We start from the raw sequence: 14,609 nt of genomic DNA on the forward strand, positions 1-14,609 counted from the left end.
CTTCCAAGAGTCACATCGAACGCCACAGAGAAAACGGTAAGCGATCACTTCTCGATTCGCCATCTTATCGATTAGATTTCCCGAATGCTCTTATTTGACCATTCTAGTACTTTGTCGCTTACTTTATCGCTGTTTTCATTTCGTCTTGCTGTTAATATCATCAGGCCCCGCTTCTTACTTTAACTGGGCTTGGCGGTGACATAATCAACGCTTTAAACTAGTTAGCCGTCAAAAAGGTAAATGACACAATCTGTCTTTTTGTATCAAGAATCCTGGTTTGGACACATTTTAAAATATTTAATATACCGACATAAAGAGTGATTTCTAGAGATAATCGTTGACTTACGCCCGAGTGGCTTCACTTGCTAATTCAATTCTCATAAACGCATCCAGGAGTTACGAAACTAATTTTAAATGTACATCCCTCATAAAGTTAATAATTTTTAAAAACTCTAATGTTCTGCTTTAAAAATAATCAATTTGAGACTGAGAGGCAAGTTTTTAAGAGTGAATTCTGTAGCCTGTCCTTCCTTACGGGATTCTTGATACAAAAAGACAGACTGTGTCATTTACCTTTTTGACGGCTGACTAGTTTGAAGCGTGGATTACGTCACCGCCGAGCCTAGTTAAAGTAAGAAGCGGGGCCTGATGATATTAACAGCAAGACACAATTAAAACAGCGATAAAGTAAGCGAAAAAGTGACTGGCAACGAGATTTGAATGGATTTATCCGCAAAGAAGCCAGTCAATTCCTAATACATGTATTTGAAAGACAGGTGTCGTTTAATACAAGCCAATCAACTTTAAAATTTAGTTGAGAAGGAAACAAAAACATGGGAGGGGCCAGTTTGCCCAATTTGAATCTTATTACGGCAGTCGATTACATTTGACTCCGGTAAGAAATTGAGCTCTGGATGTTTTGGTCGGAAATTTATATAATTTGATTCCCTCAGTGAACGGCTGTCAAGTTGTAAATTTTCTCATGTACTGAAATTTATTCAATTGCAAAAGATTTCCTTATTCCAGATATTAGGAAACAAGGCATGAAAAGGACTGCAAGCTTTGTGTTGGTTAGAAAGTTATGTGTGCACTCACTAATAGAGTCCTAACATCGATGCAGCGCGAAATTGACGATGCTTCCGCTCATTGAAAGATCAAATGTACCGAAGTGCCTTTGGGCGATTTTTGTTGGCAGACCTATTTTAATTTTTTTAGGGTTCCAGGCGTGGAAATTAAAGAAAAATGGAGAAAAGGAAAGAGATTTAGAAAGAAAGAAAAAAATTACTTTAAGAAAACAAAACAGAACCCAAGAAAAAGAAGATTTAGCTTTTTGTTTTGGTGGAAGTTAATTAGTAAGCTCACGAAAGGAAATCACGGTACCTGGCTAGCGACTTTCATAATAACTGCAATCAATAACACCGTAAAGCTCATTATGGTAATTTTGATTTCTCCCTTATTAACCCCTGAATGAAGAGCAATTTTGGGCAGAGGAAACGGTTATGGATTTGAAGATTTCATACAAAGAGCACATGTAGTGATATGAACATCGCTATTTGGACCTGTTCAAATACTTAAAGCTGCTTCCGACATTTTCTATTGACTGAGAAACATTGTTGATATTTCTTGAACACTTGGATAACTTTCAATTTTGTTTTTTGGTGATCAGTTCTCCTTTTGAAAGGAGGATATCCTCCAGGCAGTTCTTTCCTTGATGGAGTGTGGGCGGGAAAGTCATTTGGGGCTCCGGATCAAAACGTTCAATGTCAAACTTGTTTTGATTTCATTTGAGGTACAGAGCTTTACCCCACAGACAGCAAATAAGACAAAGAACTGATAACATCTGTAACGTATTAGATGCTGTGCAGGCTACAGGCCATTGCGATTTCATTTCAGCCTTTCATGTGTCTCTAAAGCAACACTGAAACACTTCAATTGTTTTAGAATTGATGTTAATGGTCACATTGAGTGATGTTCATGATAGTTATTGAACTGAGTACCGTGTTGGTAAGTGTATCTGATTTAATTGTTTTTTTTCTTTCCAAACATGAAACTCCTGATCAATATAAGTACATGTCACTGACATGGAAAAAATTGAGGTAGATTATAAATATTCACAGTTTACAAATTGTGCGAAAAATCTCGCCTAAAACAACAAATATTTCAAAAAATCCTGGCTCAGGATTCGAATCTGTTGCGTCTATCATACCGTGATAATATTCTCCTGCCTAAGCTAAGTACATATTGGTGCCGAGGTCAAATAAACGTCCTCATATAATGTCAGGTAAGTTTATCGCGAAGGCTTAAGTATGATGTAAAACAAGATTTTTTCTTTCTTGTCCAAGGTTTCGATTAGCCTGTTTAGCTTTAATGCATGATTTGAGAAATAAGTTGTAAACGGTAGAGACAGAGTGGGAAACATTTTTTCTAAACAAGATAGGAGTAGTTGTTGATTTTCAATAACATGGTTACATAATGGGTTCTATTGAAGGCAGCATCCAGATAAAAATAATGCAGTAATATAGCTTATCATTAAAGTGATACATCCACGGTTGAAGTAGTATTATTTCAAAGTAGTTTTGCTCTTCATTTCAGTCAAAGACTCAATGATAAAAATTTAAGAACGAATAATATACACACTCATAAATAAATGTTAGGTCAGCGACACAGTGCTGTTGTGCTGTTTATTTGCATTGATTGGTTTCAGATGCTTCTTTGCCCGTAAAAGTCTCACAGCTTCCACTTCTAAAAACTGAGACGACAGGAAATTTATTGACTACATCGTCAAGGGAAGGACATCCGGATATTCTAGATTCGTTATGAACTTTCATCTCCTAAAACGCCGGAGAGAAATTTCGAAACCCTTTGATTTAAGCTGTCAATTGAGATTTTACTATTCAAACCGATATTTTCATAAAGACGTTCTCATTCTTTTAATTGTGAGCTTAAGTATACAAGTCTTGCAAATGATTGAATGGGTTTGTCAGACAGACATACATATAGAAATTATAAAAATTTACAAAATACACCCCGTTGAGAGAATATAGGCACCAGATTTGATAGTTCTATTCGAAAAGCATCAGACACAACCTTATTTAAATGTAAAAGTTTGTTGGTGGTATTGCAATTGAATCTTCGCAACTATCACGATCGATTGTTTTCAAGTGAGACAACACCAGGCTAGTCGGCCGGAAATCTGTCAACAACATTCACTTTTTGCTACTGAAACGCAAGCGAAAATATTTGAAACGAATTCGAGCAAGGTAAGATACTGTATGTTCAACAAATTTCATTTTTCACTAAACCAGAATGTTGCGAACAATTTGAACTGTGGCTGCTGGTTGTCTGCAAAATTATGACTTGCTCTCGAGTAAAATGATCTAAGGAAAGACAAAACATCAATCTTCTAGAGAACCAGATACATTTCCTCTTGTTAAGGCATCAAGCTGGGAGTATTTGAACCGCCCAATTACGGAATTATATGCATTTTGATTTAACAAAAGACAATTTGGGGAGTCCTGAAATCAACCAAAAGGAAAGCGACTCAGATTTCTTTATTTTAAAGGTCCGTTTTAAACTTCTGTGGGTTAGTAAGGGACTGAGAGACGGTCGAATTTTAGAAACTGCAAGAATCTTTAGTCATGAAACTTTTTCTTTCTTTCTCCATGGCCATATGATAGATATTTCAATGAAAACTTTCCGTTACTATTTTTTCGGTGTAATCTTATCGGATCAAAGCTAAATTATCTACAAATTTTACAACAAATAAATGTGACCATAGTCTTGCAGTTTTAATACAAGAAAGAAAATGTCACCATGAGACACATAACATTTTTCATATTTAACTTAAATGTGAAAAACGATTGCGGCTCAGCAGATCGAAATTGGGATTCGAAAGACATAACAGAGAGGATAAAATGACCCCAACGGCGAATTGAAAATGCGTAAACAATATATTTTTTATTTCAATCTTCAGTTTTGTTAGCACGATGTCCAATGATAGTAGAATATTTTTAAATTAATGGAAAAGAAAAATAGGTTGTTTATATCTTTTGGTATACGTCTGAGCCATCGAGCGATTATTCTAAGGCTTTGTTCTCCATCGGATATTTAAACAAAATTATCTGTTTTAAAATATCTTTGTTCTCTTAAGGTCTCAAGGATGCGCGAGTATGAAATGAAAAGCCTTTTCATGCAGTGTATGACTACGTACCAAATTTTGGAAAAAAGGACAGTAGGAATGGATTGCGATTTTTTTAAATTTTTTGTTGTCAGTACCGCAAAGTGAAATTAAAAACTGTTCTTTTTGTCCGTTACTTGTAAGAACAACTGGTCTGTAAAAAACTATATTCGATGTAACAAAGGAAAAAGCCTCCATTGAGCCAAAAACTGTTGTAAAGTACACAGGAAGCGGCTAGATGATTGACAAGAATAGGGCCGGAATAAATTAAACACAGTCAGGTTATCTCCCTTACTCTAGAGTAGTCTGTCGCTTCCTGTTACACTATCCGCCTTCATAGTATTCAAATATTTTTTTCGCTTTAACCTCTTTGTCCTTTTCCGGCCCTGATGCGGCGTGTCGTTATTAGGGGCAAATGGAATAGCTTGTTTTTGTTTTTTTTTTTTTTGTCTGATCTGTGGTGAAACTTTACAACGCCGCACTAAAAATGATAGAAATGTGCTTCTGTGTCATGGTAATGACCACTTAACATTTCCAAAAATCAGAGTACAGGGTGCATCAAAAACTTTATAAGGATATTTAGAAAGTTAAGCATTATTGTTCATGCGCTCTTCTGTGGGGCGGATCAAAATTTATGTTAAGGCATAATAAGTAGGTAATAAGCAAACTTCAGGTTAAATTTTTGGTCCTGCTGGTGTATTGTTGTTTACTTAAATTACCCTTGATTAATGTCTTCAAAAACAGGAAATAATGTATGGCCCGACTGCAAAACTACAAGTTTCCAAAAGTTATGTGCAATAAAACAAATTTGAAATAGCACTATTTTCAACACGGAGAACAACAATCCCATCATCCAAAACACTTTCCAAAAAGTTTATTTCAGAGATATCGTCTATCTGTTGACGGCAAATGCTTGATAGACAATAAAACTTTACATTTTGATATCTATGGCGCCACATGAAAACGTCAACTTGTGAAATGGTGAAGCAACATCCCTCGAGCCAGGCATGTCTGCAATATTCCTTTCTTTATTATGAAGGAAGTGGAGATAAATATAGAACAAAAAGCTGTTATTTCTATTCTTGCTATTTTTATATCCAAAGGGAGTATTCTGGAAGCTCTTCAAAGGTGAATGTGTCAATCTCAGGGAATTTTCCCTCCTTCGTTTTTACTTTCGTCTTCCCTTATCTCGCTTACTGTTAGGTAATTCCACTCCTTTTATTTATTACTGAATTGATTTAGTTTCTTATTGATATCCTCGCTGTTACTTACCATTGGAAGATTTTGAAAGTACGACCAAAAAAATATTTTCCCCGCGTTTTTTTTGTTATTCAGATTCCAGTGTTTTAGTTTCAAAACTCAATGAGAAATTGATAAAACGATGTGAATTGAAACTATGTGAATAAAGACAAATATCTTTAACAGCTGCAAAATAGCAGTCTCAACTTAGTCGTACGTGATGGTCAGAGATAAACAATTTGCTATGTCTGTGTAAAACCCCAGACTAGGCGACACTTCAATGCACACATCATGCTAAGACAGGAATTTGACTTGAATTACATCATTAACGGCCGAAAGGCGCAGTGTCATTAAAATGAATCATTGTCTCCCCGTCGTGCTAATTACGTCATGCCACACGCGAATTCGTAAAAAATTAGAGTTTATAATTAGCTAAGAAGAAGAGAAAGAGGCAGAAAAAAGTAGTGCTTAAAAGTAGATCGGAATTCTAGCTTATTCTCAAGAGGTTCACCTGTAGAAGTTATTTCGTCATTTTCTTGATACGTTTTATTTTTAGATTAAGAGTGAAAAGCCATGTCCCATGTCACGCGCCATGTGCCCCTTAGGGATCAATAACAATCATTTCGACTTTGTTTATTAGGCGAAATTGATTTTGAGTTACAATTCTTTATCTTTGGGCCGAAACTATGGATATTAATGTTGAATTCAAGTAGATTTCCCATGGGAATCATGACATGTTGTCGCTGAACTAAATTTTGGTAGGTAAGTGATTCACGTTGTTTCAACGAGCCCAAAGTTCTTTTGATTAAATCTAAGAACTAGACTTGAATATCTACACGTTCAGCAAGGATCAATTGCCTCTGCATTAAGCTTTAATAAAACTTTCGGGATTTCAAGGTAAACGAGCATAAGTGTTGTCTTTTATTTTTTAATCTTTCTTGGTGTTTCCTTTTTCACGCGAAAGGTATTGCTAAATCTTCATATTCAATTCGATGGCATGAAGTAATTAGAAGCTTTTTCGTAACTATATGCTTATTTCTCTAGCGGAAGTAGCATGAATAACGTCGCCTAAAGTCGACTACATTCAGTGAAATGCTAGAGAATACAGCCAAACTGACATTTCTATTAAGTGCTAAAAGTGTGTCGAAGAAAGCATCGAAAGTCAAATGCCTAAATCATTCAATGTTTTAAATCAGGTTATAGTCTCGGTAACAATGTAAACTACTTGGCCGTGGTAAACGAATTAAGATAATAACAACTTTAATCTTTTCTTTAACAATTTCTCTAGCTGCCGAAATTATACGTGATGTTTTGACCATTGGTATTATTCACATAATGCATGAATCAACAAGACAATGGCATCTAGTACCTTTTTGAGCTTCGTTAAAGAACTCTACCCTCGGTTGACATGAATCAGTTCCGTTAATTCAAAGTCGATTAAGTCACGGCCAGTCAATGAAGAGATTTTATCATTTATCATGATTTTTTGAAGGATAGTGTGTATAAAGGCCCATTTTATTCCCAGCTGCTTTTATGAAATAGCAGGGGATGAAAATTTTCTCATGAGCATAAACATGCGAAATTGTGAATTTCAAATTATTCAATGATTTGTCACTGATATGTAGGGTCAACGCAGTAAAGTCGATATGGAAAATTGATATCATTCTTAAGATATCGGAGATAAAAATATAACCTTATGTTTACCTGCCTATTACTTTATTGTTACAGTGGGTGAAAGTGAATTTCAATTGTCAAACTATCATGAGTCTCTGAGAACTCTATTCACCATCTTGAATACGAGAACAGCTTTCAGACGCCAAACTGGTGTTGTTTCATCATGGAAACAACACGTGCACCTATGCACTGGTGGACAACGACAGAAAAATCTATTTTAGCAACGACGCTTGGGATAATTATTGTTTTTGGAGTGTGTGGAAATTTACTTGTGATAATCGCAATTCTCCGATTCAAACGTCTTCGGCGAGCAGTGAACAGCTATTTGATCCTAAATCTAGCGGTGAGCGACTTCCTCACGGCTTCCATACTGATGCCATTTCACTTGGCTACCGTCTTGGATCTCAACATTATTGTGGACAATGGATTTCTCTGCAAAATGGGCGGAATATTATCGTATCCGTTCTACATCTGCTCAACTATAACACTTGTCATGTTAGCGATTGAGAGACATATTGCGGTGAGCGACCCTTTAAGATACATAAGTCGCGTGACAACTAGAACAATCGCCATTATGATTGTGTATTGTTGGACTCAAGGAGTCATTTTCGTTGTGCTGGTTTCGTCTTTGGCTAATATTGAGTTTTCTACTCAAAGTTTAGACTGCGGAGTCGCGTGGGCGGGAACTCCATTATGGCTCAGTATTTTGGCTTTGCTACTAAACATTGTGCTTCCATTTTTCCTACTGCTTATCATGAGCCTGCGGGTTCTAATCGTAGCAATACGGCAGAAAAAGAGGATAGACACTGAAAGATTTAGAATTGATCAAACACAAAGGAAAAAAAGCGTTTTCTCAGGCAAGTATTGATCTAATTATTGTTATCGTATTCGTTAATGAGCTCATATTCTAATAATTTTCCTGAGGCATGTTTTTGGGCTCTTTTTGTGCACTATTTCTCCGTTTTGTTTTGTCTTCAACTAGTCAGAAATCGCCGCCGTCGATTAGCCGGAGAACTACCGGCCAATCTACGAATATTAACCACGAATATTAACCACGAATTTTTATCTACGAACTAAGAACAATCTAAAATCTTTTATCTAAGAACTACGTACAATCTACGAACATGAACTACGAATTTTTCGCTCTAATTTAGGGCTAAAGCCCCGTTCAAGAGGTCCTCATAGTTGATGATAACTTTAACTATCACCTGTGTTCTTGTAGCTCATGTTCAAATTCGACATAATAGTTGATGATAGTTTTTGCCGTTTGAACGAGCGGATGATGGTTAGTGATAGTTTTTCGGTCAGCAGTTTTGCCAAAACCGCGGGCTCAAACCGAAATGGCAGATGGTAAAGTGACAAAAAATGGGCATCAAAATTTTGCAGAATGCCTTGCTGGTTCACTCTCATCCTCTCCTGGTAGGCTTCAATATCTTCAAATCGCAACTTCCTGACTGAAATTTCAAATGTCACCGAAATTGCTGACTTTGGCGCGCGTCATATTTGTTTACAATAAGCGATCTCATCAACAATCATGAACCGTTTGAATGCAAACAGGATTGTCAATGATAGCGAAAGAAAGTTGAAACGATCATCGACTATCATCAAACATCATGACCGTTTGAACGGGACGTAAGGCTCGAGATGTCAGCTTTAGAAACTCATAACGGTGGCCAATTTGCACCACTGACTTGAGCGCCTCCCGATGTAAAATCAAAAAAAAATCGTATGTGCTCATCAACACCGTGGTATACAACGTTGGGTCGGCGGGAGTGGATCCCTTTTGGCCAGCCGCGCTCCGATTTCCTGCGCAAGCTTTTAATGGAAAATATAAGAAAAAAACACTATCTAGCAAATTGAGCGAAATAAAATTGTAAGAGGAAAGATTGAAAGAAATCTGTTAGAGGTAAGAATGCAAGGGAAAAGGAGAACCGAGACTTTTCGAATACAATATTGTAGTGGCGAACAAGCGTTCAAACTAAAGATATAAATTAAGGAGAACTCTTAAAAGCAGAGAAGCAGATGTATAAGATGGCAGTCAAAGCCGAAAGTAAAAAGCACGCTGATCTTCTCAACCTTCATCAAAGAGCAACCACACGGCGATTGATAAAACCCCGATATTGTTATTTTCCTGCGTTGCTATCGGAAAGTAAGCTTAAGAAGCACAGACTTGACTAAAAATTCTGCGATCTCGATACTTTCACGTGTTCCACGTGCAATTTCCTAAGTTAATGTACGGTGCTATTAAAAAAATGCGAAAGTGTCTTAAAGAGAGAAGGCCCTCTTAATTGTGCGGTTGCAAAAAACATTTTGAATGAACTGATAAAAACTGCAGAGCATGAAAATATACCTATGTACTGAGAGATTTGACTTTATGAAGCGTGCTGTGGGATTTTAAAACGCAAAGGAGATTAGGATTGGGGGGAAGGCACGAGTACAAGTGAGGAACACACGTTTAAATAAACGTAAATACCAAACGACTACTTCCTTTTTCACCCTACGAACCCTCGGTGTGACCAACTTCTAATTTCTCCTTACAATATCACCACTGGATCAAACATTGAGGTCACGAGAATAAAGTAAATGATCACCAACTGAAGAAGCTCTTGATTGTTGAACAGATTCTCCTTATCAGCACTCCAGGAAATGTATTATAGATAACAGTATGGAGGATATGTATACTGATATAAAGAGTTAACGAGAGCAAACAAACGAACAAACAAAGTAAAAAATGATCGAGGTGAACAAAATATTGGTCCAGCAAAGATTGTAATTTCAGAATTGTCGGGATGCTGTTATTGTGAGATTAAAGATGATGATACTCTGTTGAATGCTAAGGAAGTCAGTTTGATAGTTTGTTGCGCGCGTAGTGTTTCAGTTTTATCGTCAAAGGAGGGTCTCAAGAGGGAGATGGCTTTTAAGGATAAAGGTTAAAATTTTGGATATATTGCCGCTAACAGTTAATTTCTTTCCGTTTCGTACCCAGGCAAAACGTTTACTTGGCTTAACATTTTTTTAAACGAAAAACGGTTAAAATTGTCAGTTTTTTCGCCTAACGGCCTTGAATTTGTTTGCCCATTCCACGACTAACGGTTAACCCCATCGAGACCCTCCAGAAAGTAAAGAACAAAGAAGACAAAGATTATGCTGGATAACATCTTATAGGCGTATTATTTGTATCTTCTTGCAGGACTTGAAGGCAAAGCCACAGTTGCTGTGTTGGTGGTTATCTTTGTCTTTCTCATTTTATGGATTCCATTTCTAATCACTCGGGGATTTATGGCGTTCACTCAGCTCTACATCTCACCGATAGTAACTACTTCAGTTGTGTGGCTGCTTCATTTAAATTCTGTCGTAAATGTCTTCATTTACACGGTGCGTAGGTCAGATTACAGGCATGCGTTTGTGTCAATCATCCGCTGTACATCTTTATCACGGTCTGCTGATATCGAGCGCACCATAACCACCATGCATGAAGCCGGCTCGAGGGAAAAGAACATGAACCACAGCTCAGGGACGATACAGCTCAACTGCACGGTCATTACCATACCTGACGTAACTTGAATCAATTAAAACATGAATCGAGAATAATTACTTTACATTTGGAAAATTACTCTAAGTAATAACTTTTTCATTAGGCAATTACTTTTCACTGATAATTATTTGTTTTCTAAGGCCGGTGGGGGGGAGGGTTAAGAGGAGTTTGTGTGAGTCCCAGTAAACATTAGTTGATCCCCCACTAAAGCTCTGTGTATTTTAATCGTACTCCTCATTTGAAGTCAATTTTCTACACTAACCCCCTCCCCCTTCTTTATACTCTTTTAGTGACAACTAGTAAAAGGATACGCTTAAACGTGGGGTAGTAGGGTAGGGTAGGGTTAATCTACAGGTTTTCCGCAAAAATTCCCCTGATCCCCAGCCCGTTGAAGTTCGTTCTCCCTAACATCATCTAAACCCTCCCCCCTCCCCCCTCCCCCTCAGCCGAAAAATTGTGACTGGTATCCCTTGGAAAATCATTTCCCGTAGTAATGAAAATGAAAAATCGAGATGGTGAATACAAAAAATTTCTAGGTTACAAGGATGTCACGAATCACAGTCCTAAGGTGGAAGAAACGATTCAGAGTACACATTTGAAAAAAAAAAAAAAGATACCTTTTCAGTACATTCTCTTAATGTAATTGCATCAACACCTGGCTAAATTGCCAAATAAAGATTGAGACAGACACTCAGCAGGTTTTTTTCTTGTTTTTCTTTTTTCTCTTGTTAATAATTAATATTCCTTAATGAGTAGAAGACTTCACAACTTATATTCCTTGCTTCCGTTCCACATGAAATTTATAGCACGGAAAACTTTGCCACTTTTAAATATACTAAGACATACGACTAAGCAGATTATTTATAGTCTAATATTCTTCGCCACCGAAGAAAATTCGCGGTGACCAGACAGAGAACTTTTGCATGTGCTGTAGTTTCTTTTTTCTTATTTTAAAAGCTTCTTGATAACATAATTCTAACCAGTTTCAAGTATTCTTTGCCTTGCACGACCCTGCCGGCCGCAAGTGTTTTGATTACAAAAGGTACATCCATGCATGTCTCGCCACCATTTTCAATATCAGAAGTATCCAGTAAATCTTCCCCGTACTACACTCTAAACTCTTGGCCAAATGCTACCCTCAGTGGTTCGGTTAGGTTGTCGAATATCAGCTCGGGGGATTTAGAGTGCACTCTCGAAAGTAGATACGGTTGTGTTTTCGACAACTATGGTAAAACAAATGTGTTGCTATGGTCAGTGATAAATGTTTGAAGCAAACGTTCGTCACCACAACCTCAGTTACTACAGCGGTTGCTGCCTGTACTGCACGAGACTTCACCTCTTAAATGGACGAGTTTGAACGGCAGGATATAACCGCTGACATGCATCGTGAATAAAAGCGTCATCTCGGGCCCCAAACAAACATCTTTTGTTTTCACCTTCTGCGTGCTACACTGGAGATGCTGAAAATTAATAAAGAAAAATTCGGCATTTAAGTGAGGAAAAATCTTCATCATTTACATCCATCTAGAATTGCGCAGAAGCAAGCATCACGTATTGACATTCCTATTCCAGAAGTATGCAGGAAGTTTATCACCATGGACTAGTTAGGCAGCTTAACCTACCATGAGCCTTCTATAGCTCAGGGGAAGTGCGTTCGAAGTACTAATATCAGAAGGTTGTAGGATCGACTCCTATTGGGGGGCACTCGGAGATCTTTTTCTCTGAGTATGTCTCTGTCATTTACTGAACAGCATCCTTGTTCATAAATATAAACAACAAAGTAATTAACAGGAAGAAAACATATCGCTATATTGATAAGCATTGTACCATCACATTGGAAACCCACCAACCTTTTTGGTTACAGAATACTCCGTAATATCCAGGGACACAATGGCACACAAAACTATGGGTCTCATTTAGCGGTTTGCAGGTAGAACCATACTAACATGGTCCTTATTCACACCGACTCTAATTATTTGATATAGAAACGATCAAATATTAGAAACACGTCAGCAGGAAAAAGAATCATTAACTAGGTAACTTGGATTACTTCCATATCTGAGACTGAGGTGAGATTTTCCTTGAGTTGAGTTCGCATGCAGGTGTTGATAACATTCGTTGCTCTTGAAATGTGTCACTTCAAGTCTTCGTAGATCTAAGTATTTCATATATTGAGTTAGCAGAACGGAGTGAAATAGTTAACGGCGCAGCTATAATGGCGGAGAGAAAAAAGCGGGAGGCTTGGGTCGAGTCACAACCCGACCCACCCTCCTTTACGCAACTCAACCAAGTCTCCCTCTTTTCCCCTCTCCTTTGCTACTATCGTGCCGTTACTATTTCACTTCGAACGTACAAAGTCTTTTCGTTTTAACTTTCAAGTAACAATTTTTCTCTTCCTCTCCCCCTTCGTATTCTTTTTGTATTCCCGCGCGGCGCGCGTGATTTCACAAATAATTAACCAATCGCGTCTAACCTTGACAGTCTGTGTATTGACTGAATTGGCTCGAAACGGCGAAAGGCAATTAAGAAAGGACGGGAAAGCAAACCATCCGTTCAGAACGCGAGGAAGCATAGTAATTCTCGTGGGCGGACAATTCTACTTACGTAGACTTTTCCCAATTCTAAGGGGGTGTCCGCTAACGAGAGAGTTGGCTGTTGATATATTGATACGGGAATTTCGAGCTTATTTGTCAAATAAAGAATGTTTCTGAACGCTGCGTGTTAATCAACGCGGTTAAGAAAAATTTAACTAACCCTTTAACTCCCATGAGTGACCAAGACAGAATTTCTCCCCACAATGTAAATACAATATCAAGCAGACAAGGGATGAGATTAAAAAAAAATAGAAATTAAAGGATTATTAGTCGATCTTTTCTCAAATTCTCCTAACTAATATCAGAAGAATTGTATGGCTAGCATTAAAGATACCTACTAACGAGTATGAAAGGTTTAAGGTACAGTCACTTGTTGTTGTTTATCGATATACCACAACGTGACTTGAATTTCAACTTACCAAATATAATATGCATTTATAGCACATTTACCTGTTAGTAAATCGGTTCGTTTGCTGATTTGAAGCAAATATAATTAACTAAAAAGCGGATGTCAATAACTTTCCATAATGTTTCGTTGTATTGGGTTCAGCTTCGTGGTTTGCGATTATAATGAAAAATACATCAATATCTATCCGAAAACATTATTCTCGTGCTAAAACCAGCCCGAGAAAAATCAATTAGAAGTGTTGATAATTTATTTTAACGTATTAACAGTGCTGTTAGCGTACATCACAGATGGGTTTCACGTTTTTAAAAACTGCATGCTGTATTTCTTTAACATTCTGATCCATATCTTTTCAAATTGGTTAGAAGCTGTTAACGTTCTGCATATTATTGTTTTCACTCCATTTTCTGTTCGATAGCTCTACATTGCTATCTGCAAATAAGTTAGGTAAAAACCAGACAAGACAAAAAACAGAACGCAATAAAAAATAAAAAACAAAATTAATTGCTTTAAATTAAACATGAAGTTTCCAGATATCTTTTTTTTTTCTGTAAAAGCCGAAACTGCCTTCACTAAACAAATGCGCTATCCTCGACGAAAATTGCTTACCCATTTCAGTTCAATATCTTTGCGAACTAAACAGCTGAAGTGAATATTGGCCGAGAACAGCAGGAGCTTAATGTTGTTAAAAGAGATTTAATAATTTGACATATAATTTTCAATAACACCGTTGCTTAAAACGGTCGGATCTTTCTAGAAAGCAGGAAGGAAACACGAACTGAAATTTTCTGAATCACTTTTTTTTTCATATTTTTTCCGCGTAATATACGTACGAAGCCTAATTCACCTGTCGAAGAGAAAGCATAAAAGAAGCTATAGAATTAATGATATGAGATCTTACAAAATTTCCGTGTTCGAGTAGGGTGTAAAACCTAACCAGAGACCAAGGAGAAAATTAATAAATTTATCAATTCTTTTGCCATA

At 37.1% G+C, this 14,609-nt stretch overlaps 1 protein-coding gene across 3 annotated transcripts; it reads left to right on the plus strand.

Moving 5' to 3' along the window:
• Nucleotides 1–17: 17 nt before the first annotated feature.
• On the plus strand, nucleotides 18–11,319 carry LOC113675240 (trace amine-associated receptor 365). Of its 3 annotated transcripts, none has more exons than XM_089200076.1 (3): nucleotides 18–36; nucleotides 7,145–7,947; nucleotides 10,281–11,319. In XM_089200076.1, exons 2-3 carry the CDS (start codon nucleotides 7,254–7,256, stop codon nucleotides 10,652–10,654), a joined length of 1,068 nt encoding a protein of 355 aa, XP_089056202.1. In that variant the 5' UTR covers nucleotides 18–36; nucleotides 7,145–7,253; the 3' UTR covers nucleotides 10,655–11,319. The 3 variants fall into 3 exon arrangements, with proteins under 3 accessions (XP_089056202.1, XP_027047587.2, XP_027047586.2); XM_027191786.2 differs by lacking the exon at nucleotides 18–36 and adding an exon at nucleotides 5,780–6,174; XM_027191785.2 differs by lacking the exon at nucleotides 18–36 and adding an exon at nucleotides 5,798–6,178.
• Nucleotides 11,320–14,609: the final 3,290 nt, after the last annotated feature.

The sequence above is a fragment of the Pocillopora damicornis genome, chromosome 3 (genome assembly GCF_964200805.1).
Source record: "Pocillopora damicornis chromosome 3, jaPocDami1.2, whole genome shotgun sequence".
Lineage (NCBI taxonomy): Eukaryota > Metazoa > Cnidaria > Anthozoa > Scleractinia > Pocilloporidae > Pocillopora > Pocillopora damicornis.